Source organism: Puma concolor, chromosome D2 (assembly GCF_028749965.1).
Source record: "Puma concolor isolate L17-30 chromosome D2, mPumCon1.1.hap2, whole genome shotgun sequence".
In the NCBI taxonomy this organism is placed as follows: domain Eukaryota; kingdom Metazoa; phylum Chordata; class Mammalia; order Carnivora; family Felidae; genus Puma; species Puma concolor.
Window position 1 is genome coordinate 50,715,698 of NC_141677.1, and position 21,976 is coordinate 50,737,673.

The following is a 21,976-nucleotide window of genomic DNA, read 5'->3' on the forward strand; positions in this document are numbered from 1 at the left end:
CCTGCCTCTGCAGCCGATGAGCGTCTCCCCAGCCCTGGGTCTGACAGCTCTGAGGGCCCAGTGTAGCTCCTGTCTAAGCTGCCCTTCAGGGACTGGTTGGGGGGTTACTCCTGTAGGGGGCTCACCCTGAAGCTGTTTGGCTGCTCTCCAGGTGGTGAAGAAGAAGCACCGGACCCGCATGCTAGAGTTCTTTATTGATGTGGCCCGGGAGTGCTTCAACATCGGGAATTTCAACTCCATGATGGCCATCATCTGTGAGTGGCCAGGCCCCAGGGGCTTCCTATCCAGCTTCTGCATGGCCTACCTAACCCCACCCTGACTCCACCTGCTGTTCCCTGCAGCTGGCATGAACCTCAGTCCTGTGGCGAGGCTGAAGAAAACGTGGTCCAAAGTCAAGACGGCCAAGTTTGACGTCTTGGAGGTAAGCACCTCAGCCATGTCCTACATTGGCCTGAGGAGGGGTGGGCCTCATCCACTCTGCCCCCTTGCTCAGAACCCACCGCCCACAGTGCCATCTGGTGTAGGGCATGTTGAGCTGGCCTGGCTGCTCTAGGAGGTGGGTAGCTGAAGCTCTCCTCGGCCCTTGGAACTTTAGGCAGAACTGGCATTGCCTAAGGCAAGTTCTAGAGAGTGGTTAGGCAAGAGTTTGACAAAAGTGGGTCCCAGGGTGTTGCTGGGGTGTTGGGTGATGCTGACGAAGCAGAGGCTGTCCTTTTCCTGGCTTGAGTTCCTGCGGTCCTGGATCATCCAGGTGGCCCAAGAGTGGGTAGGTTCACCTGCAGCCTTCCCTGAAGTATTTGATCACAGAATCCACTTTCTGCAAATGTGTCCTACGGAGCTCGTCAATTTTGGGAGGTATTAGTCCAAGTAGAAGGGCAAAGGAAGGTTTTGAAAGGAAAGAAGTGAGACCCAGGCTCAGCAGGGCAGGGAAGAGGTGTGTGTGAGCTGTGAGACTTCTCTGTAACTTTCCTCATGTTTGGATCCAAACCCGGTACTCAGCCAGGTGCTCACTCCCAGAAAGGAGGCCTCTTCTGGTGACAGTCCAGGGCTGCCCAGCAGGGAAATGCCTTCCCCATCGCTGTTTCCTGCTCTGCGAAGGGGCATTCTGAACAATTCAGGCGTACAGGGAGAACACAGCCAACCAGGTCCTCCTGTCTGCCCACAGCACCACATGGACCCATCCAGCAACTTCTGCAACTACCGCACTGCCCTGCAGGGGGCCACTCAAAGGTCCCAGATGGCCAACAGCAGCAGAGAGAAGATTGTTATCCCTGTATTCAACCTTTTCGTTAAGGACATTTACTTCCTGCACAAAATCCATACCAATCACTTGCCCAACGGGCATGTTAACTTTAAGGTGAGCTCAGCACCCTTGTGGCCTGAGGGGAGGGGGGCCAGACTGTCCCAACACAGGGCAGAACAGACCTCTCAGCCTTATCCTAGGGCAGGTAGAATCTGTGCTGCTAGAGCTGAAAAGCAGTGGCCCTTTGCAGAAAGGCCTTTAGGACTGAAAGCTCCAGGGTGGGTTATGTGTGCTGTTTGTGAAGTATAAGGGTGGCCCCAACACTGACCCCACCAGGGAGACAGAGAAGGGGCTACTTCTGGGGGTTTGGGAGTGAGGAAGGCTTTAGGCAAGAAGGTACTTGAGCAGGGAGGAGGCAGCAGAATTCCAGATGGAAACCAAGGGTAGCTGGCCAACGGTGGGAAGGTAGGACAAAGGTTATGGGGGCCTGTGTAAGAATCCATAACTCTTTTCTACCCCTTACCTGTGTGAGGTAAGTACTGGATAGCCCCGTTTCCCCTACAGCTCCCCAGAGAATGAGATCATGACACGTTCAGGTTGGTGGTGCTGTGCTGGGTATGGCTGGCATACCTGCCTCAGCCTGGAGTCCCCGATGGGGCCCTCTTGGGGTCTTGCACGGGGGAGGCACAGACCCTGCTGCAGCCTCGGGCCTAGGCAAAGTGCAGGACCGAATGGTCTTGGGGACACTTACTGGCTCTGTTGCTGCATAAAGTGCTGCCGTGGCCACAAAGTCAGCTGAGCAGGGTCACCGTCCCATCTTGCTGGGGCACAGAATGAAACCGGAACCTACGTCCCCTGCCCGAACCAAGGATTTCAAGCTTAAGGTGACAAATGAACATCCAGTTGGTCTTCTGTGCCTTCAGAAATTTTGGGAAATCTCCAGACAGATCCATGAGTTCATGACATGGACTCAGGTAGAGTGTCCCTTCGAGAAGGACAAGAAGATTCAGAACTACCTGCTCACGGCACCCATCTACAGCGAGGAAGGTGAGGCCCGGCTCCCCAGGGCAGCACACCCACCTCCCTACACTGTACATGTCACCCTGACTCCCCATGTCCAGGGCCTCTCCTCTCCTGGGGGGTTGCCCTGGGAGGCAGGCCTGATCCCAGGGGAAGCTGAGCCCACAGGGCTGAGTACGTGAGGGTGGGCTGGGGGTAGGTGACAGGATGAGAACAAGGAGAGATGGGGCTCTGGAAGCCCCCTGATAGTGTTGCAGAACCAGGAAGCTTCTCAGTCCCCAAGTTGTGAGTTCTAGAACCCCAGGGAGCAGAGACCTGTGGACAGGCCCAGACCAGAAGTCACTGTCCCTTCCCAGGCCCAGTTGTACCCCTAGAAAGGAAGGGACAACTGGTGTGGTAGGCAGACTGACTGCATGTGGACGTGGGTTCTGAGGGGCTTCTTCTCTCAGCTCTCTTCATCGCCTCCTTTGAAAGTGAAGGTCCTGAAAACCACATGGAGAAGGATAGCTGGAAGACTCTCAGGTAGGAGAACCCCCAGGACGGGCCTGTGAGCCCCCGAGATCAGTCCCGTGCCCAAGTCTGCTGGAAGGGAGAGGACTGGGGAGCGTGATGGATCTGCCCTTCTGAAAGGCGGCCAGGGGTGTCTCTACACAGGCTGCCAGTCGGTGGGAGGCTGAGGACTTGGGTCTGAGTGTCGCTGACCCTTCCCCTCTTGGCCGGATCTTTGAATCCAGGCCGTCCCCAAATAGCGTGGCCTGCCTCCTGCCTGCCCAGGGGAAGGGCCTGCCACCCACCTGACCATTTCTCTGTGCCCTGCTTACCTTTAGGACGACTCTCCTTAACAGAGCCTGAAGGCACGGATGCAGCCTGCAGACGCTGGACGAAGCACACACATGCACTGAGTTTTAATCTTGATTGATAAGGGTTGAGATGAGGAGGCCTCACTGGTTGGGGTCCATTTTGTATATAACTTTTATGGAAAAAAAAAATAATTATTTCATGCATCAACCTTTGGCACTTACAAAAGTTTTTTTGTTTGTTTATTTTAAATAACAGGGCAGGGCCCTGCTTCGGGGAGGGTGGGGAAAGAGTATCATGGGAGATGGCATCCATGATAACATCTTATTCTAATGAAATGTAGATTTTTATTTTCTACTTTTGATTATTAACATCTTACGAAAAAATATTAAAAAAAAAAAAAACCCAACCAAAACCAATGTGAGCCCTGCCTGCTTGGACGCCCTTCCAGCCAGTGTCTCTGATGTCGGGGTTAGTGCCTTAGAGAGTACTGGAGGGCCGGTCTCCCACTCTATTCTTTTAGCCCTCAGCCAGCCAGTGCCAGGGAAATGCCAGGAAAGCTCTGCCCTGGGCCACAAAGTACCTGCCCTCAAAACCTAGGCCAGAGAGGTTCTAGCAAGAAGGGCTTGGCTGGCCAGGGGGCCTCATTTGCATACTTCTAGAAGCAAACCCTAAGTACAGGCTTTCCAAAGTTTACATTTTCATTTTCCTTTATCAGGGATTTAGGGGGTCGGGGAGGGGCAGGGGGATACCTGGCAGCATATTTCCATTGGAATATGTCTGGCAAATTGTTCAACTACATTTTAGGAAAAGAGAAAATCTAAAATAAATGTAAGGGGGGAGGGTGTGGTGGAATTGTCTGTTTCCCAGGCTATAACGGAAAGGTACACTGAGCTGTAATGAAGAGCGTACAAAGTAGACTTGAGGATAGGGACATTTAAAGCAGTTCCTGAAACTCCAGTACAAAATGAAAAGAAGCAACTTACAAAGCAGTATTCTAGCAGACTGCCTCCTCCTTCCCTCTGGGTGGGGGGCTCCCCTAAGGGAATCTGAAACAGAATATTAGCCAGACCAGACTGCTGGAGCCCACTCACAGAAAACTACCCAGCATTTGGAGGTATTTTCCATACCCAAACTTGAGTACACTCCATTTTCTGTCTTTCTGGCTGTGGGAGGGCAAGTCCTGATCCCTCAAAAGCCAGAGGTGGGCCATCTGCTCTGACTCTCTCTCCCTCACAGCAGGGCTTTCATTCTGCACAAGCAGATTCAGAACTACTCACCCTTGTTTCTCTCCGTATGCCTGGCTTCCCAGGAGCCTGCAGCCGAGATGCCCAAGTGAGGATGGGTCAGTTAGTTGCTAATTCCCAAAGCTCCTAGGAGAGCCTGGAGATGTGGAGGTGAGGCCTCAGGAAGGGGTGGCTCCCCAATCCGATATGGACGTCGCCCTCAGCCCTGGGTGGAACAAGATTATTTACACTGTATTGTCACAGTGTTTTTGCACTTTTCAGATGTTCTAGATAGTACATATTGTATCTTGGTAGTACATATTGCTTTGTTTATGTATTTGAGATACAGAAAGGCTAAAAACTTGAGAATATATATTTGGAATACAACGTTAGAACACTTTGTCTTGCGAGTTAAGGAGCTTTCATGTCAGTGTGCACTCCACGGGGTCATCAGTCCTAGTACCTACCTGATACAGTGTCTATGTTTGCTACTTTATTTTCCCAATTTGATACACACCTTACGATGTTTTGGTATTTTGAGATGAACTCTGAGTACAAAGCTGTACCGTAACACAGGATGTCAGTTGTTGGTGTGACTGGACGTACTTGCATCAATAAAAGAACATGTTGCTCCCCTTGCATGCCTGCTCTCTGCGTGTAGCTGGTGAGGCCTGATGGCTTGGCTGCTGACAAAGAGGTGTGAGGATGTCTAGGTCCTATACGGCCCTTCAAAGAAGGAGCAAGGGTCTCCCACCTACACAACACATTCTGACAAAGGGCTTCAAATAAATAATGCAAAACAAGACCAAGTTGTAGAAGAGTTGTGTTCTGGTCCTGCTTTCCTCAAGGTAAGATCCAAAACTGTATCACTAGTTGATTGTATCACGTGGTCCTAGAAGTTTGGGAAACTTAGCCCATATAAGACTGTAAATGCTCCTTTACTACAGGACTAGTCAGAACTGTCAGTGGGTTCTGTGGGGCTCTGCTGGGGCAAGGGAAGTTGGGGGCGCCTGCTGACATCTTTCTGTAGAACAGTTTGCAGAATGCAGTTCTAGATGGGGGCTCTTTCTGTTGTGATGAGTCACCTTCAAGACTACTAAAGAAAAGGGATTTGTTGAAAGGCACATGAGAGTTTGTGGAATTGAAAGAAAAGCATTGAGACACCGGAATGGAAGCCAAACTCCCACCTGTCCCTCTCCAGCCTATCCCACTGCCACTCTGTCAACAATGCCCAGGCTGGACGAGATCTGCTCTACAGTTCACTGAACCTTACCCTGTTCCCTCAGAGCTAACTCGGGCTCATTTTTCAACGTGTACAGTGTCTGTCATCTGCCCAACAGAAACCTTTCTGTGATGAGTATGCTCTCTATCTGCATTGCTGCTAGTTACATCTGTGCACTGAGATGTGGCCAATACAACTGAGGAATGGAATTTCTAATTTGAGGTGTAAATAGCTAGTGGCCACTGTACTGGACAGAACGCTAGGCCTGTGGGGCTTTGTCACCTGCTGTCCTTCCAGTGGCCTATGGACAGCACACAATAGGTGCTTAGGTGTTTGTAGAGCAATGAGGACACCTATGAGGATGCACAAGTGAGTTTTGGGTAAATGACACTTTTTCAGTCTTTATGATTCAATGGAATTCTTAATTTCCTGGTAAAGTCATTTTTGAACGTTTCTACCTACCTCAGCTGAAGAAGGGGCAGCACATCCTTCAGTGTGTGTCTTGGCCGTGGAGCTTGAGCTGGAAGTGCATGGCGAGCTCTCTTGGCTAGCTGTGGTGCTCCTGCACCCACAGAGTAGTCCCCCTAGGCATGCTTCTCAAGGTGTGGCTCTTTGATGGCAGCATTAGCAGCACTGGGCACTTGCTCAAACCGATCTCAGAGTCCCTCTGCAGGCTCACTAAAGGGGAAAACGGGGTTGGGGAGTCCAGAGTGTTTGGGAAGCTCCTCTGCTGATCCTCACAGCCCACCTTTCCCAGGTACAGCCCACTTCTCCCAGGTGCACTCTGCTTTGCACACATCAAACCTCCACGTCACTAGTGCACGTCCTTTAATGTACTATGGTCCTGTGCTCGCACACGTTCTTCCAGAGTCCCCTTACAGCTTCTCTGGTGAGTGGTGCTCTGTGCTCCTCCGGGCCCCATCTGTTTTCTCACCTTATACCATTGGCATCCGTCTTGCCCCCAGTCTTGGCTTTCTGAGTAGGAGCCACTTGCGTAGCTGTGTGGCCAGCGATCAGCAAGGTGTGCAGCTCCTACCACCACCACATGATGACTGAATGCTGCCTTTCACTTCACACACACATTTGAAGAACAAATCTATGTTATAGCATCATGTGACAGGAAATAAGCTAAGGATCTCTCCTAAGGCCATAGAGACTTCTGTGACAAAACTAAGATTATTTGTGAAATATATACCCATTACACCTATATATAAAAATAATGTCCTCTTCCCCAGGGAGGCAAGACAGGCTAAGCATAAGAGCAAGGAATCAAAAGTTAAACTATTAGGATTCGAATCCTAGTTTCCAGTTCTCAGCAGGGTATACTTGGAAAAGTTGTTTGTCTTTTAAAGCTTCCATTTTCTTAAGATTGAGATGAAATTACAATACTCTCTGTCTCATGGGGTTGTTGTAATGTTACACGGCAGAAAGTGCAGTGCCTGGTTCATTAGAAGCAGTCAGTGTTAGCTGGGTACTTGCAGTGGCACCCCTGATGAAACTGAACCCCACTTCTCCCACAGAGCAGAATCTCCTGGGAAAAGTGACACAAGAATTATAAGTGACCTTCTCAAAGGGACAACTGATGTTCTGGTTAATATATTCTAACATTACTGAAAAGTCACTTGTGTTAAATTTAATCAGTATATACATATATGAGGAAAAATCCCACAAATTGGGGATTCTGAACTACTTTCTAAATGAAAAACCTATTACCCACATACAGGCTAGTGACCTTAGATCATACCAACACGATTTCTGTTTTTATTCCCAGAAAGGAAGTCATGATAATGTGAGGAAGGTGAAGGGCTACCAATCCCTCTCCCCTAAATATCTATCTTAACATACCCCAAACTCTTACGTATGGATCTTAAGCAACAATGTTGAGGAAACAGTGTTGTCAAGTATACAAGAAAACGTGGGATTTAAAAAATTCATTTTCATTTCTTAACGAATAGAGGCTCTTCTCCAAATTTGGTCATAATTCTGAAGAAATTACGAGAGTGTAGGATTGGAAAATATGAAGCAAGAGACATAAAGGGCACGGAGAATACAACAATACGTCTAACATGTTATTGGAGCTTTTGAAAGAATGAGGTAAAGACAATGAAATATAATAGCTGAATATCTTTCAGAACTGATAAAAGACAATAATAATCCAAGGGGCCAAAAGAATCTCAAGCAGATCAGAAAAAAAACAAAAACAAACAAAAAAACCCCAAAACCCCACAAACACACATATCATAGTGATACAGAACAGAGATAAAGAGGAGATCCTGAAGGCAGCCAGGAAAAAAAAAGTTGATTACTTTCAAAGGAGTATCAACCTTAAGCTGATAACTTACTTATGAGGGAAATAACTGAAGCCAGAAGACAGCAGAATAACATCAATGTGTTAAAAAAAAATTCCCAACCTAGAATTCTATACTCTTCAAAAAATATTTTTTAAATGAGATAAAGATATTTATGAACCAAAATGGAGTTTGCTATCGGCAGACCTTCACTGAAATTCTAAAGATTGACTCTTGACTTCCACACTATATACATAAATTATTTCTAGATGCATCACAGATCTAAGTATGAATGGCGCAACGAAGATGAGAAGGGAAGTTATAAGCAATCTTAATAAAGCATCTAAAAGAAAACAGGAAAATTTCTTCTTTGCTTTGGAGCAGGCAAAGGTTTAAATTGGATACCAAAATCACTGGCTATAAAAGAAAGAAAAATGATAAAATGGACATTAAAATTAACAGCTTTTGTTTACTAACAGATAGCATTAAGAGAATGAAAACAGTCCCCTGCCTCGGGGAAGGTATTTGCAATACATAAACCTGACAAAAGACTTGATCCAGAATACAGAAGTAACTCCTACCAATCAATTTAAAAAAAAAAAAAAAAAAAAAAAAAGGCAATTTAAAAACAGGTAAAAAAAATTTTACTAGGCATTTCAGAAAAGAAGATCTTCAAGTGGCCAATAAGCACATGAAAAGATATCATTTCCCTAGTAATAAACTAATAAAACCAAAATGAGAGAACTGTACATACTCAATAGAGATTAAAGGGTCTAAATTGAAAACATTGAAAATACTATGTTGGGACAATGTGACACAACTGGATTCCTCACACGTGGCTGGCAAGAGTGAGTTATTTGAAAGGACTGAAAAAATTGGTCAGCCTCTGGCAAGCTTAATCAAGGAAAAACAAAAGGCACAAATAATATCTGGAATGAAAGAAGGGTTATCACTATAGATCCTGTACATATTACAGATATAAGAGGATATTATAAACAACTTTGTATATTTCATCTAAATTTTCAAATTTATCACTATAAATTCCTAGAAGACTGCACCTTATCTAAAATAACACAATCAAAACTGACTTTAAAAGAAAGAGAAAATCTGAATAGATCTATAATCATTAAATAAATTGAACCAGTGATCAGAAATCTTCCCAAAAAGAAAACTTCATGGTCATGTGGCTTTCAGGTAGTTCTGTCAAATATTCAAAGAGGAAATAATTCCAGTCTTAGAAAACTTTTTTAGAAACAGAAGGAGGAAGACCTATCACTTACTTTATAGGTTAGCATAACCTTAATAAAAACTCATGAACACAGATGAAAAACACCTCAAATATACATACACATAAACACCCATACACACACAAATACATACACAGATATGCAAATGAAGTGGGTGTGTGCGCACGCACACACGATAAACTAAATCCAGCAATGCATAATAAGAATAATATATCATGAAAGATTGGAGTTTACCCTAGGAATGCAAGGGTACTTCAGAAAACTGATTAACTTAACATCTCAAAGATGGAAAAAAAACCATACGATCATCTCAACAGATGCAGTAGTATAAAGTAACTTTGTTAACTTGATAAAGGGTATTTATAAAAACACCTTCAGCAAATACCATACTTACTGATGAAACACTGAGAGTGTTCCCCTTGAAATCAGAAACATGGGCAGGAAGTCCACTATTATCACCTCCAGTCAACACTGCACAACAAATCCCAACAAGCACAGTAAGACACGGAAAATAAAGACATAAAAACTGAAAAGAAACAAAACTTTTACTACTCATAGAGATATGATTGCATAACAGAAAAATACGAAAGAAGCCAGAAACACATCACTAGAATTAAGTGTTTTTGGCAAGGTTGCTGAACACAAGAATCAATTGGGTTTCTAAGCACCAGCAATAGACAATAAAAAAAGAAAAAAGATAGTTACAATGGCATAAAAAATGCAAAGTATCTAGGAAAAATCTATAAAATAATACATGTAAACCCACTGTGTGAAAAAGTATAAAATTTAATTGAAAGACAATAAAGACCTAAATAGATATGTCGTGTTCAAGGACTGGAAGACTCCGTATCATAAAGATGTGAAATGTCCCCAAGGTGATCTTAGAGATTCAATGAAATCCCAATCAAATTCATGAAAGTTTTGTGAAACTTAACTAGCTTATTCTAAAATTTATATGAAAATACCAGGGCCACAAATAGCCACGACAATTGTTAAGAGTGGGCAAGTGACTAGCTCTTAGAAATACTGATTTCTTATAAAGTTATAGTAATTTAGGCCATGATGTAAGGGTATGGTGATGGACAGAAAGCCTAATCGAACAGAGAGAGCCCAGAACCAGACCTCTCCATGTATGGAGATCTGATGGATGGGAGTGGTTCTGCAGATCAGTGGGTAAAATATGGACTATATTGTAAGGTGATGCTGGAAAAAGTGTAATACAATCTTTGCCTCATGGCACATATAAAAAGCTCTTCCAGTTAGGTTAAAGACCTAACTAGGAAAAGCAAAGCTATATATGAGGTATTCAGAAGACAATATAGAACAATAGCTTTAAGCCCTCTTTCCTTAATATAAGGTTATAAATCAATAATAAAAAGTAGAATCCATAAAGGGAAAAAATAGTCACTTTAAAGTTAATTTTTATTAATGAAAAAGTACCATCAAGAATGGGAAAAAACAAGCCACATCCTGGGAGGAGATAGTTAACCAATAAGAACTGGTTATGTGATGAATTCCTATGAACTGATAGAAATGGGCAAAAAGACTGAAATGCAATTTGTAATTATAATTCATGCCTAAGGCCTACTAGATTAGCAAGAATTAATAAACCTAACAAAATTATTGCCAAGGATGCAAAATGAACTGTCTCACAGTGCTGAAGATAGTCCACTTTGGAAAGGAAACAGAATGTACACACAACTGATGACCCAACATTATTACTAAAGAAATTCTTGTACACTGACACATATATAGTCGGGAAAACTAAGAAAAACAAGTGAAAAATTATCACAGAAATCAGAATGGCTACTATTATGGGGGGTGAGGGTTTGTGATTAAGAAGGGGCACACAGAGGCCTTTCACTGACAATGTTCTTTATCTCACTCTGGGTAGCTGTTTGCTTTATTACTCTTTAAATTACACAATTACATGTTATATTCTTTTCTGTATTTATGGTATTTTGCAACAGAAAAAAATTATCACATTTTCATTTAAATTTTGATAATAAAATACTTTATTGGTACCATTTAATGTCAAAGCCACAGTATGTTTCCATTGCTTAGCTTCCATTTTTAAATTAAAGGCTAGTTTTTTTTAAAAAAGGAGAAAAGGTAAAATCACTTGATTCTGTCAAAAAACAAGATGCAACTTACCTTCGCAAATAATTAGGTTCTCTCAGTTTAAATACCAAAATTCACTGGTCTTCATAATAAATAACTGTATATAAAGGAGACAATGGCCTAATAATTCTGTAGAGAACATTTTACACATCTTAAAAAAAAGCCTAAATGCTACCCAACTTAAAACTTGTAAGAATAATTCATAAGAGTTACTGTAAAATGAATTCATGTAGCACCAAGAAATTTGGAATTTATATTTCAGATGATACGATTTACTGAGTAAAAAGTAATGACTTTTGTGAATTTTCAGGGGTTTATATACAAATAGGAAGGATACAATATAGGTCCCTTTTAAAAGCCAAATCAAAATCTATGCATGCCTTTCACCTTATCTCCAATTTCTGGATCTAGCAATTGACCGTATGGTAAAAGGTCCATGTGTGATAAATAACATAGTACAGTCCTATCTGAATATAACTTCTTATGCATCTTGTCTCATTAACATAATTTATACCTCAAGTAAAACAATATTCTATCTGCAAACAATACATTTCTCTAAAATATTCTGTAATTCAGATTTCCATTCAGATTACTTTCCCCTCCACCTCTTTTTGCAAATCAGTGTAATCTATGGTATACCTCATTAAATTGTTTTTCTTCAAGAAACTCTCTCTCAACTCAAAGTAGCATAACATTACAAATACAGATGTAGCATATATTAACATATTAGGGAAAAAAAGGATAATAAATATATACGGATTCAAGCTAAATGAGACAATGCAAAGCAAAACACACACAAAAGCATGCTATGCTCATCTATTCTGAACCACTATAAGAAGGCCCCGGCAGCACCTGGCTCATGTAAACGGATGTTCCCAGATATCACCTGCTCTCCAACATAAGTAAATGTTCTAGTAAAGACATTTCCATGTTTGTTTACTTAAAACAATCCATAGCAACTCTGACTACTAATCCAGAACACGATAACACATTATAGTTTTAATCATGAGTCATAGATTCTAACCTAAGTATTTTCACTATTACTCATTTGTTTAATACCAGACATTCAGGGAGCTAAGCAACATTAAGCGTTTTTATTTCTGATTTCTTTTGATTGATTCTGAATTTCAGATGTGTCATTTAGTCATCCTCTGCTTCAGTGAAAAGGTTTCTTCAAGCAACTGACTAAAGGTCTTAATATAAAAGCAGGTTGACTCAGTGGTCAGCAGGTGAAGAACCCTTGTCCACACAATCCCTCCATAACACTCTGTCCTCTGTGTAGGACTGGATGCTCCTGACCCACCCTGAGCACAACACATTCCATCCCTCAACCCAGATGCAACCCGGGCACATCAGAACATGGGTGCAGGGTAGAAATGACCTCAAAACTACTTTTGGGGCAAACACCAGATTTCAATTTGTCAGTGATTCCAAAGTATGGTATTCTCACAAAACAGGCTTTGCACTGAAACACTTGCTTTTTCTTCCCATATCAAGTTAAACTGCTTAAAGTAAAGTAATGCCAGAAAGAACACAAAAAAATAAGCATGTCTTCTCTGAAAGAGGCACTGCATCTGGAATTGGAATTAAGGCTAAAAAAACAGTGCTGGTTTGTGGTTCAGACTAGTGTGCCAATGATGACATTAACCAACAGCTTCACTATTTGTCCTGTATGCCTGTTTGTGAAGATGGGTCTCTATCTCCTCCCTGAAGACCAGCATTCCCAGGTGCGAGTGAGAAGCCTCGTTCATGGCTTTGGACTGGATGCACATACGGTACTGCTCGGGGGTCAATTCATCAGCACAGCGTTTCTCATGCCAGAGGTGGAAAAGACCAGGAACCGGAGTCCGAATCACAATCAGGTCACCATGTAAGTATTTTCGATAAAGATGAACATCTTCTCCACCCCAACCTTTTACTTCCATGTCGAATCCACCTGCAGGATTAAAATGGACACTGTACGTGACTGTTCTGACAGCTAGAGCACAGTCAGACCTGATAAGGATCAAGATGTTCTGCTTCAAATGATATGGCATGGTATAGCCTAAAGACACCTCATGGAGAAGACTGACATCCTGGTTTGTAAGTCAGTTAGGAGCAGACATCTAGGAGCGCAGGGTCTGTTGTCCAGAGTATCAAAATGAGATTAAATATTTGAGAATGCTTTGTAAACGTCAAAGTTATATAGAAAATCTGGAGAAAATCAAAGGAGAAGGAAATATAAATCACCCATAATCTCACCACCCTTATTATAATTAACATAATTATTCTTTGAGACGTAAGTTTTTCTGGGTCACAGAAAATTTTCAAGAGGAGAAAAGAGAAGAAATGTCTAAGCTGAACATATACATTTGAGAATGGGCACACAGATGATTTAAAGCCATAGGAATGGATGAAATTACTGAAGGAGTTTAGAAAGAAAACAGGGCTTGGGTCTAAATCCTAAGTAAGTAATGCCAACATGTGCAGGTTAAACATGCAGAGAAAGATAAGTCAGCAAAAGAGTCTGACAAATGGCACCAGAGGATGGAGAAAATTCTGGAGATCAAGCTATCAGAGTAGTCAAACGAAGAAAGTGTCGTGAAGAAGAAATGGTCATGTGTGTGCCGCTCAGTTAAGAACTTAAAAAGACCCAGGTAGACCTGGAAACATACATGTTATTTATAATCTTACCTACTAGAACAATTCTGATGCAGTGATGGGGCAAATGGATAACTGGAATGGGTAAACACATGAAACAGGAGAAAAAGTTGAGACTATTTTCAAACTGGCTTAAGCTGAACAATGAACTTTCTAAAGAAGCATGGAGAACATAAACCATTTGGAGTTTTCTGAAAAACTAGAAAAGATTTTTAAAAACTGAGAACAAACTAATTCTTTAGGAGCTAGGTTTCCAAATTATGTCTTCTGTCACATAATTATATGCCACTTAATTTCACCCTTGAAGGATGACAATAATCCTGAGCTCTCTGAAAAGTATTACTTTAAATAGTCACAGCCTTACTAATAAACACTATGTATAATACGTCTTGGTTTTTCTTCCTTGTAGATATCAGTTGTTCAAATATTAGAGATGGTGTAGATACTTAACATAAATGGGAGACTTCCAGTTTCTGGTCCAGCACAAACAGAGCTTAGAAGTCATTTCATCCTACCAAAAAGTAAAAAAAACAAACTGAAAAATGTACAACTCTTCTCAGATCCCTCAGAGAAATAAGGTCACACAGCAAATGGCCACCTCCAAATTGGAGAGACAGGCAGGTAAAACAGAATCACAAGTATCAGAGCAGAAACCTACCAATAGAAATCTCCAGGGGAACCAGTACTGGGGTAAGGTGGCGGTGGGCAGAGTGGGGTGGAAATCTGAACTGTAAATGACGGAGAGTTGAAAATTTCAGGCGGCCCAGTCATAGGAAGGTCCCTATACTCCTTTAGGAGCTCTAGCAAAACTGTGACGACTGTGGAGCAAAATCCCCTAGTGCTTTCAGCAGGGCAGTGAAACAAGCCAGAGAGAACACTTTATTCTTCTTAACAAAACCTGCCATTAGGAGAAACTATTTTACCTGAGTCGAATCTACCTGCGGGAAGGACATACCCAACTCTAGCCCACTCTATCCATCCTGTTCCACCTTAGGTTGGGGCAGTGTCTGAGAAACACTTGTGAAGACATATAATCTCACTTCAAGGACTGAGGCCTAATCGCAGGTATATAGAATGCTTCCTCTTTTCCTACACTTCACCACCGATTACTAAAGGCCTTGCCCAATACATTATGTTCAGCTATGAAGAGAAAATGAGGCATACTAAAAGACAAAAAACGATTGAAGACATAGAGCAAGTATCAGAACCAGACTCAGATATGGCAGGGGTACTGAAATTATCAGCCTGGGAATTTAAAACAACTAATTGATATGCTAAGGACTCTACTGGGAAAAGCAAGAACAGATGGGTAATGTAAGCGGACTAAGAGCTTCTAAGAAAGAATAGAAAAGAAATGCTAAAGATAAACAATGTAACAAAGGAAGAATGCCTTTGTACTGGCTGAGGAAAGAATCTCTGAACTTGAGGACACATCAATAGAAACTTCCAAAACTGAAAAGGCAAACCCAAAGAAGACTGGGGGAAAAAACAGATCAGAACAGAATTTCTAAGAACTGTGGGACAACCACAAAAGTATAACGTATGTATAATGGGAATATCAGAAGGCGAGGAAAGGGAGAAAGGAATAGAAGCTCCACAATGAAAGAGGCCAAATTCCAAACAAGCGCTGAGAGGATTGGGACTCCCTTTCTCATCCAGCTTATAGTTATAAGGTAGACGCTCTGTTCCAGAAGGGAGTGGGACTGCTCTTCCCCTACCCCATAAGGTAGGGATGCCACTCTGAGAGAAGGGTGCCACTGTCTTCACCCCCCCGCTCTGGAGGAGATGCTCAGAGATTTTTTCCCCAGGGGAGGAGGCAGTACATGAGAACAAACTGCTTCAAAGCTCGACCCAAAGAAACTGACTTTATTTGAAGCAGTGTGCAGAAGTTCAAGCCTAACAGAGCTCTTGAAAATAATGGAGATTTTGGTGGTAAGCAATTCAGAGGAAGCTGATAGCTCCATTAGAGCAATAAGCTAAAACGTAAGCCAGTTAGTTTACTGGAGAGAAACAGGGAAAGAGACAGCTAAGAAGAGCCCTTTTGAGGTCTGAACAAAACTCAAAGATTTGCCTCAAAAACTACCTTGCAAAAGGGTTCAATTTAACTGGGTCAGACTGTGGAGCAATTTATGCCCCAGAGCCCTGTCAAAAACAAGAGTGCAAACCAGTGAGCAATTAGCGGAGTCTAACACATGGGAGTTACCAACAGAGGCACAGAAAAAGTAAAAGAGAGCTCTACTAAATTCACGTCATCCCAGGGTGACTGTGCACATGCCCTAAGGAGTGACAGGAGAGGCTTCATATTGCTGGGGGGTGGAGGGAGGGTGGGGAGTTAAAATTCATTAACATAGTAAAGCCAAGTCAATAAATAAACAAGCAGAAAACAGAACAAAAAACAAGCCCTGGAGGCAGGGGGGAATTCAATATCCAGACTTGCCACAATAGATTAACTAAGATGTTCAGTTTGCAAGAAAGAAATTAGGAGGCATGTTAATAAACAGAAAAGTGTGACCTGTATACCAGAAAAAAAGTAGGCAACAGAAACTGAGAGGGCCTAGATGTTGGTTTTTACAAAAATTCCAAAACAACCATTATAAATATGTTCAAAGAATTAAAGAAATCATACTTAAAGAGAAGGTAAGATAACAATGTCTCATCAAATGGGGAATATTAATTTGATGGGGAAGTCATACATATATATAACATATATATAGATATGCATATAGAGAGAGAGAGACCGAGAGTGCCAAATGGAAATTCTGGAGTTAAAAAAGTACAATTTAAATAAAAAACTCATTAGAGCAGCTCAACAGAAGATCTGATCTAACAAAGAATCAACAAACTTGAAGACAGATCAACTGCGATTATGTAATCCAAAGAACAGAGAAAAAAAGAATAATGAAAAATGAACAATCCCAGAGAAATGTGGGACACCGTTAACTGCACCAACACAGATCAAACAGGAATATGAAGAGAAAATAATGAGAAAGGAGCAGTGAGAAGTAACACAGGTTAGAAGGCAATGATGTATACTCGCTGTTTTATTAAGCCAGAAGTAAGGGAAAAGGGCATTAGTTTAATAGTCTTTTCATTGCTATTTGCTGATTTTCCATGATTCAAATGTTACAATAATAAAGAGACAAGGTGGAGGAATTTCCAAAACAAATGCATGATTATAAAAATGAATGTAAGACAGACCTAAAAAGTACATAAAATATATTCTATTATAAAATATAAAAAAATAAATGTATATATATGTATGTATGTATATATATGTATATACATACACGCATAAATATATAAAATATATTTTTATATGCTGTGGAAATGCAGCCACTGACTGATTAGGTGACATGGAATCAAGTTTCAGCCTGCTTTATTTTATTTTTTATTCTGTGAGAGAGAGAGAGAGAGGAGGGAGGGAGGAAGGGAGGGAAAGCGAGCATGCACAGGAGGGGGAGAGACAGAAACCCAAGCAGGCTCTGTACTGTCAGCACGGAGCCTGATGATGTAGGGCTCAAACTCACGAAGCAAGATCATGACCTGAGCTGATATCAAGAGTCAGACAATTCACTGACTGAGCCACCCAAGTGCCCCTTCAGCCTGCTTTCTTAAACTGTACTCTGACAATCTATTTTTTGCTGGGTAAGGCTGAAGCCAGAGTGGGGGCAGGGGGCTTAGACCAGATTCTTCAGGGTCATCTCTGGCTTCAAGGAATGCATGATTAAGCCAGTGACTATAAGTCCCCCACTCTAACTTCAATCAGAGCTAGAAAGACCAGTTGTCTTTTCATTTGTTTTTTGAATACTAGGATTTTCATAAGAGTTAACAGATAATTAAAGAGGGGTTTCATCTCTAAATAAAAAAATGCCAAAGCCCCTGGACTAGATACTCTAATATTACTTCCAGATGTAATAATCCATGAGCACAACATCAAAGTTATGTAGAGATCTTTTGTAAGAGCATTCAAAACAACTGCAAATATTGGTAACAAGACAAACCGATGTTTTTAAAAACCAGTGTTTGATTTTCAAGAAACAAGTAAATATTCTGTTACACCTTCATCTTTATGATCTCATTTTTGCCACTCAGAGACATTATTATAAACTTTGCCTTTCACATCTCCAGACTCCTCTTTTTAGCCAATCTCAGACATTCATAATTTAACAGGAAAACACTTGACTCTCAGACCTTTAGAAAATGCCATAAGGCCCTACAGTAAACATGTATAGTCCTATTCTTAAATGTAAGATACACTTACCAATGGTCAGGAAATCTGATCGATACTGACAAGTCATTCCAAAGCCAAAATCTCGCCAAAAGCCAGAATCCTTTTTGTGAACCTTTGGTTAAAAAAAAGAAATTCAATTTAATCCCTCCAGACCTAGGTTTCAATCAACAATGAAAAAAATTAAGATACTTTCCAAATAATAATTTTTCCTATCGCTTATGTGACTGAAAATGGATCACATGCATTTATATTATTAAATCCTTACAAAACCAACAAAAAAACAGTACTCTACATGAGCAAAGGATTCTTGCCATATTTAATTTACCCGAATTCAAACCCTTACAAGGTGCAAGCTGAAGTTACTAGTAAACAGTATGGTGTCTGAGCTCAAAGGAGCTTACATTCTATTCTGGGAGGGTAACAGCTGCACAAACACATACTGTAATACAATATAATTACTTCTACACAGATCTTATTTGGTGCCTACTCAGCATTTATTCCTTGCCCCTTTCCTGGCTTTACACACTTTTGCTCTGGTAATTCTCTGGCCTCATGTGGCCCATGAGCTTCAGGGAAGCTCCTTCCACCTGCAGCTTCAGACTGGGCCATGACTACTCTTTACCAGTGGCACACTGTCACCCCACTAATTGGAGGAATTGGTTCACTAACAGGAATCAGACAAAATTCAGGACAACACGGCAAAAGAAGAGGGTTGTTGGGAACCCTGGAAGACAAAGCCCCTTCGTTCCTCCAAGAGAGCTACTAGAAAAGATGCTTGCTTTTTTTGAATTGTATAGGGCAGGAGTCAGCAAACTACAGCCTCCAGGCTAAATCTGGCCTGCTGCCTGTTTCTGAAAATAATTTCATCGGAATATAGCCACACTCATTTGTTTACAAACTGTCTATGCATATTTTCATGGTACAGTGGCATAGCTGAGCAGTTGCAATAGGAATTTAACTGTATGGTCCGGAAAGCCCAAGATATTTTCTACATGGCTCTTTACAGAGTAAGTTTGACAACGCCTCAAGTAGGGGTGGACATGAAGCTTGGAACTGCTGCACTCCTTCTCTATCACATGGGAGACCAGTTTTAAAATGAAGCTGTCACCACTAAAGTCCAAGCAGAGAAAGAAAAAGAAAAGCAGGGCTTTGATGATATAGAGCCCCCAGAATCAAGTAAACGTTGAACCTCGATAAACCTTCTTTATTTTATTCATGTATTCAACAAGTATTTGAATCCATTAGACACAGTACTAGGAGCTGGGACACAGCAGTATGAATAGAGCAGTATGAATAGACTCTGCCATCACAGAGTCTCTGTTTTAATGGAAAGATAGCAAATAAATCTATATCTCAGGTGGTAACACATGCTAGGAAGAAAAATGCAGTAGGACAATGGGAGAACATGAGAGAGAGAAAGCCTATTTTGCCATAAGCGGCTTCTCTGAGGAGATAATGTTTGAGCAGAGACTGTAATGAAATACTGAAGTGAGCTGTGCAAATATCTAAAGGAGATCATTCCAGGTAAAGAGGGTAACATGTACAATGGCTCGGAGGCAGTAAGTGAATGACTAAGGCAAGAGTAGAGAAAACAAGGGCAAGAGCAGAAGAATGAGGCCCTGCAGACAAGAACGGGCTATTAACATTTTAAAAAGATAATTGGTATTACAGGATTTTTGTATGTATATGGTAATGATCCATAAGAGGCAAATGTTAGGATAGGAGACAGTGAAGGATGGCGGGGATGGGAGTCCTTGTTTAGGCATGAGGGATAAGCTCTAGTTCAACAGAAAAGGACAGGCTAGGCTTATGAGGGGTCACGGGGAATTTGTCCACTGGGAATGGGGAGAGGCTGAGAGATTTCATGACAGAGTAAAGAAGAATGTCTGACCACTCCTCTAAGTGAAAAATGAAGCAAGATATTTGGAGAGGGAGGAGTGGTGAGGAGTGCTGGGAGGCACGAGAAGGACAGTGTGGCTGGCTTGGAGGACAGACAGCAGGTAGACTATGGTCAGGAGCAGAACGTTAGGGCAGCCATGGAACCCTGAGGCCTATGGTCATATATTTAAAGCAATGGCCCTATAGTGGGGCTGTTTCTTGCCCTCCACATTCACTGCTCAGGGGCCTGGGTGAGAGTTGCCCTTAACCAGGCTGGGGTTTTAAGAGAAAACATTGGGAGGAGGGATGAAGGAGGTGAGTATAACAAGAAGGCTATGGATAATGACTGACTATGGAGTCTGAGTTGGGTAAGGAGAGATGTAAGGATACAGACATGAGGAGGATGACAGAAAAGAAAGATCTCATCCAGCGTGCAGGGTTCTGAAACAGCTTTCTAGAAGAAATGAAGTTGGAGCTGGGATCTGAGAGAGAAGCAGGAGTTAGCCAAGTGAAAGTTGCAGACAAAAGAACAGGTTGTGCAAAGATCCAGAGATGGGAGAGAGCACTGTGGGTGAAGGATGGTGGGACCACATTAGAGACAGAAGTAGAAGTGACCACAAATCTAGGCCAGGGCTCAGCAAATGTCTGCAACACAATGGGCAGTAAATATTTGGGCTCCGCAGAACACAGAGGTCTGTCACAACTATTCAACTTTGCCACTGTAGTGTGAAAGCTGTCATTGACAATAAGTAACCAAATGAGCATGCTCTGTTCCAATAAACTTTATTTACGGCCACTGAAATTTGTATTTCATATCATTTTCATCTGCCATGAAGTATTATTTCAAAAACATTTTCCAACCACTCTTCACCCCTGGGCCAGAGAAAATTAGGCAGCAGGCTGTTTTGGGCAGCAGGTTGTAGACTGCTGACCCCTGGTTTAAGGGATCCACAGGCCTCATCAGAAAGAATGGGGTACCTGGTCACATGTTTTGGCTTTTTCCTAATGGCAATGGAAATTTCCCTGAAGAGTCAGGGCAGAAGGAGTAACGGGATCAGATGACATTTTTGAAAGATCACTCTGGTTACAGTGTAGAGAAGAGATATAAAAGGGGACAAGAGGGAGGCTGGTTAAAGAGGCACCAGTTATAACCTAGGAATGGGAAGCCTAGTTTTAGACTATCATGGTATGTTCAGAAAGAAAAAATTGCATGGAGGTAAAAAAGACTGAGTACAAAAACTGACAAGTTAGCAAGTGACTAAATGGGCAGGAGTAAGGGTGAGAGGGAAGGATCAACCAAGAGTGACAGCAGGCTGCTGTCCTGAACAATGGTAGTACCATCCCCCAAGAGTGGGGGCACTAGGGGAAGGGCCAGCCCAGAGCAGAACAATGCAGACCTGGGTTCTGGATATAATGAATGCGAGTGATCTGTAAGCCACATGGGAATTACTGCTTCTCTACAGAGGAGGCAAATCTTGAGGGGAGTGAGGAGAGTCTGAAAAAGCTGCTGTGTGGAATAGGAGAACTGGCTGGAAACAGAACAAGGCAGCAACTGAGGACTCAGCTTAAGTTGGAGCTAATACGTGAGGTATGCATTTTCCTTCTTTTTTTTTTTTTTTTTTTGCAGGAGAGGGGCTTCTTCCCCTTCTAGAATGTAAAGCTCCTAGACAGCAGGAATTTTTGTTGATTTTGATCACTGCCATATCTGTAGCACCTAGAACAACATGTGGCACATGGTAGGCTCTGAATAAACATTGGTTAAATGAATAAATAAATTTATAAAGGCATAATTTCTGTGGCAAAACCAGGCTCTAATATTCTTATCTCCTTAGTCAAAACAAAAGTATTAAAACAAAACACTCACTTTGACATTTCTACTCCATGACAATTCTGATTTTACAAATATTATGACTTCCTTTATAACTTAACTTCTTTTAAAAAATCTCCAGTTATCAGATTCGGGGAAAGAAGTCATTGGTTTTGTTTGATTTTTAAACCACCACATTTCCACTGTCAATAATCCCTGGTTATTCATATTTTATTTTTATCTGTCCCTCTCCTA

General features: G+C 41.9%; 2 protein-coding genes across 9 annotated transcripts in view; one reads left to right on the forward strand and one right to left on the reverse strand.

Moving 5' to 3' along the window:
* The window catches only part of RASGEF1A (RasGEF domain family member 1A), an 86,710-nt gene extending 81,782 nt beyond the window's left edge, over positions 1 to 4,928 (forward strand). For all 5 annotated transcript variants that reach the window (XM_086680313.1, XM_086680317.1, XM_086680312.1 and 2 more), the window contains 6 exons: positions 152 to 254; positions 342 to 421; positions 1,166 to 1,357; positions 2,167 to 2,290; positions 2,713 to 2,785; positions 3,091 to 4,928. In XM_086680313.1, coding sequence (XP_086536439.1) covers positions 152 to 254; positions 342 to 421; positions 1,166 to 1,357; positions 2,167 to 2,290; positions 2,713 to 2,785; positions 3,091 to 3,115 — 597 coding nt within the window. In that variant the 3' untranslated portion in view covers positions 3,116 to 4,928. The remainder of the gene's footprint in view (positions 1 to 151; positions 255 to 341; positions 422 to 1,165; positions 1,358 to 2,166; positions 2,291 to 2,712; positions 2,786 to 3,090) is intronic.
* Positions 4,929 to 11,041: 6,113 nt separating this feature from the next.
* Positions 11,042 to 21,976, reverse strand: part of CSGALNACT2 (chondroitin sulfate N-acetylgalactosaminyltransferase 2) — a 45,672-nt gene continuing 34,737 nt past the window's right edge. For 2 of the 4 annotated variants that reach the window (XM_086680310.1, XM_086680309.1), the window contains 2 exons: positions 18,067 to 18,148; positions 11,042 to 13,101 (listed from right to left, as the gene is read on the reverse strand). In XM_086680310.1, the coding sequence (XP_086536436.1) occupies positions 12,809 to 13,101; positions 18,067 to 18,148 (375 nt within the window). In that variant the 3' untranslated portion in view covers positions 11,042 to 12,808. Of the gene's footprint in view, positions 13,102 to 14,255; positions 14,317 to 14,463; positions 14,534 to 18,066; positions 18,149 to 21,976 lie in introns of those variants that run through there. The other 2 variants (XR_015241701.1, XM_086680311.1) reach the window with 2 other exon arrangements.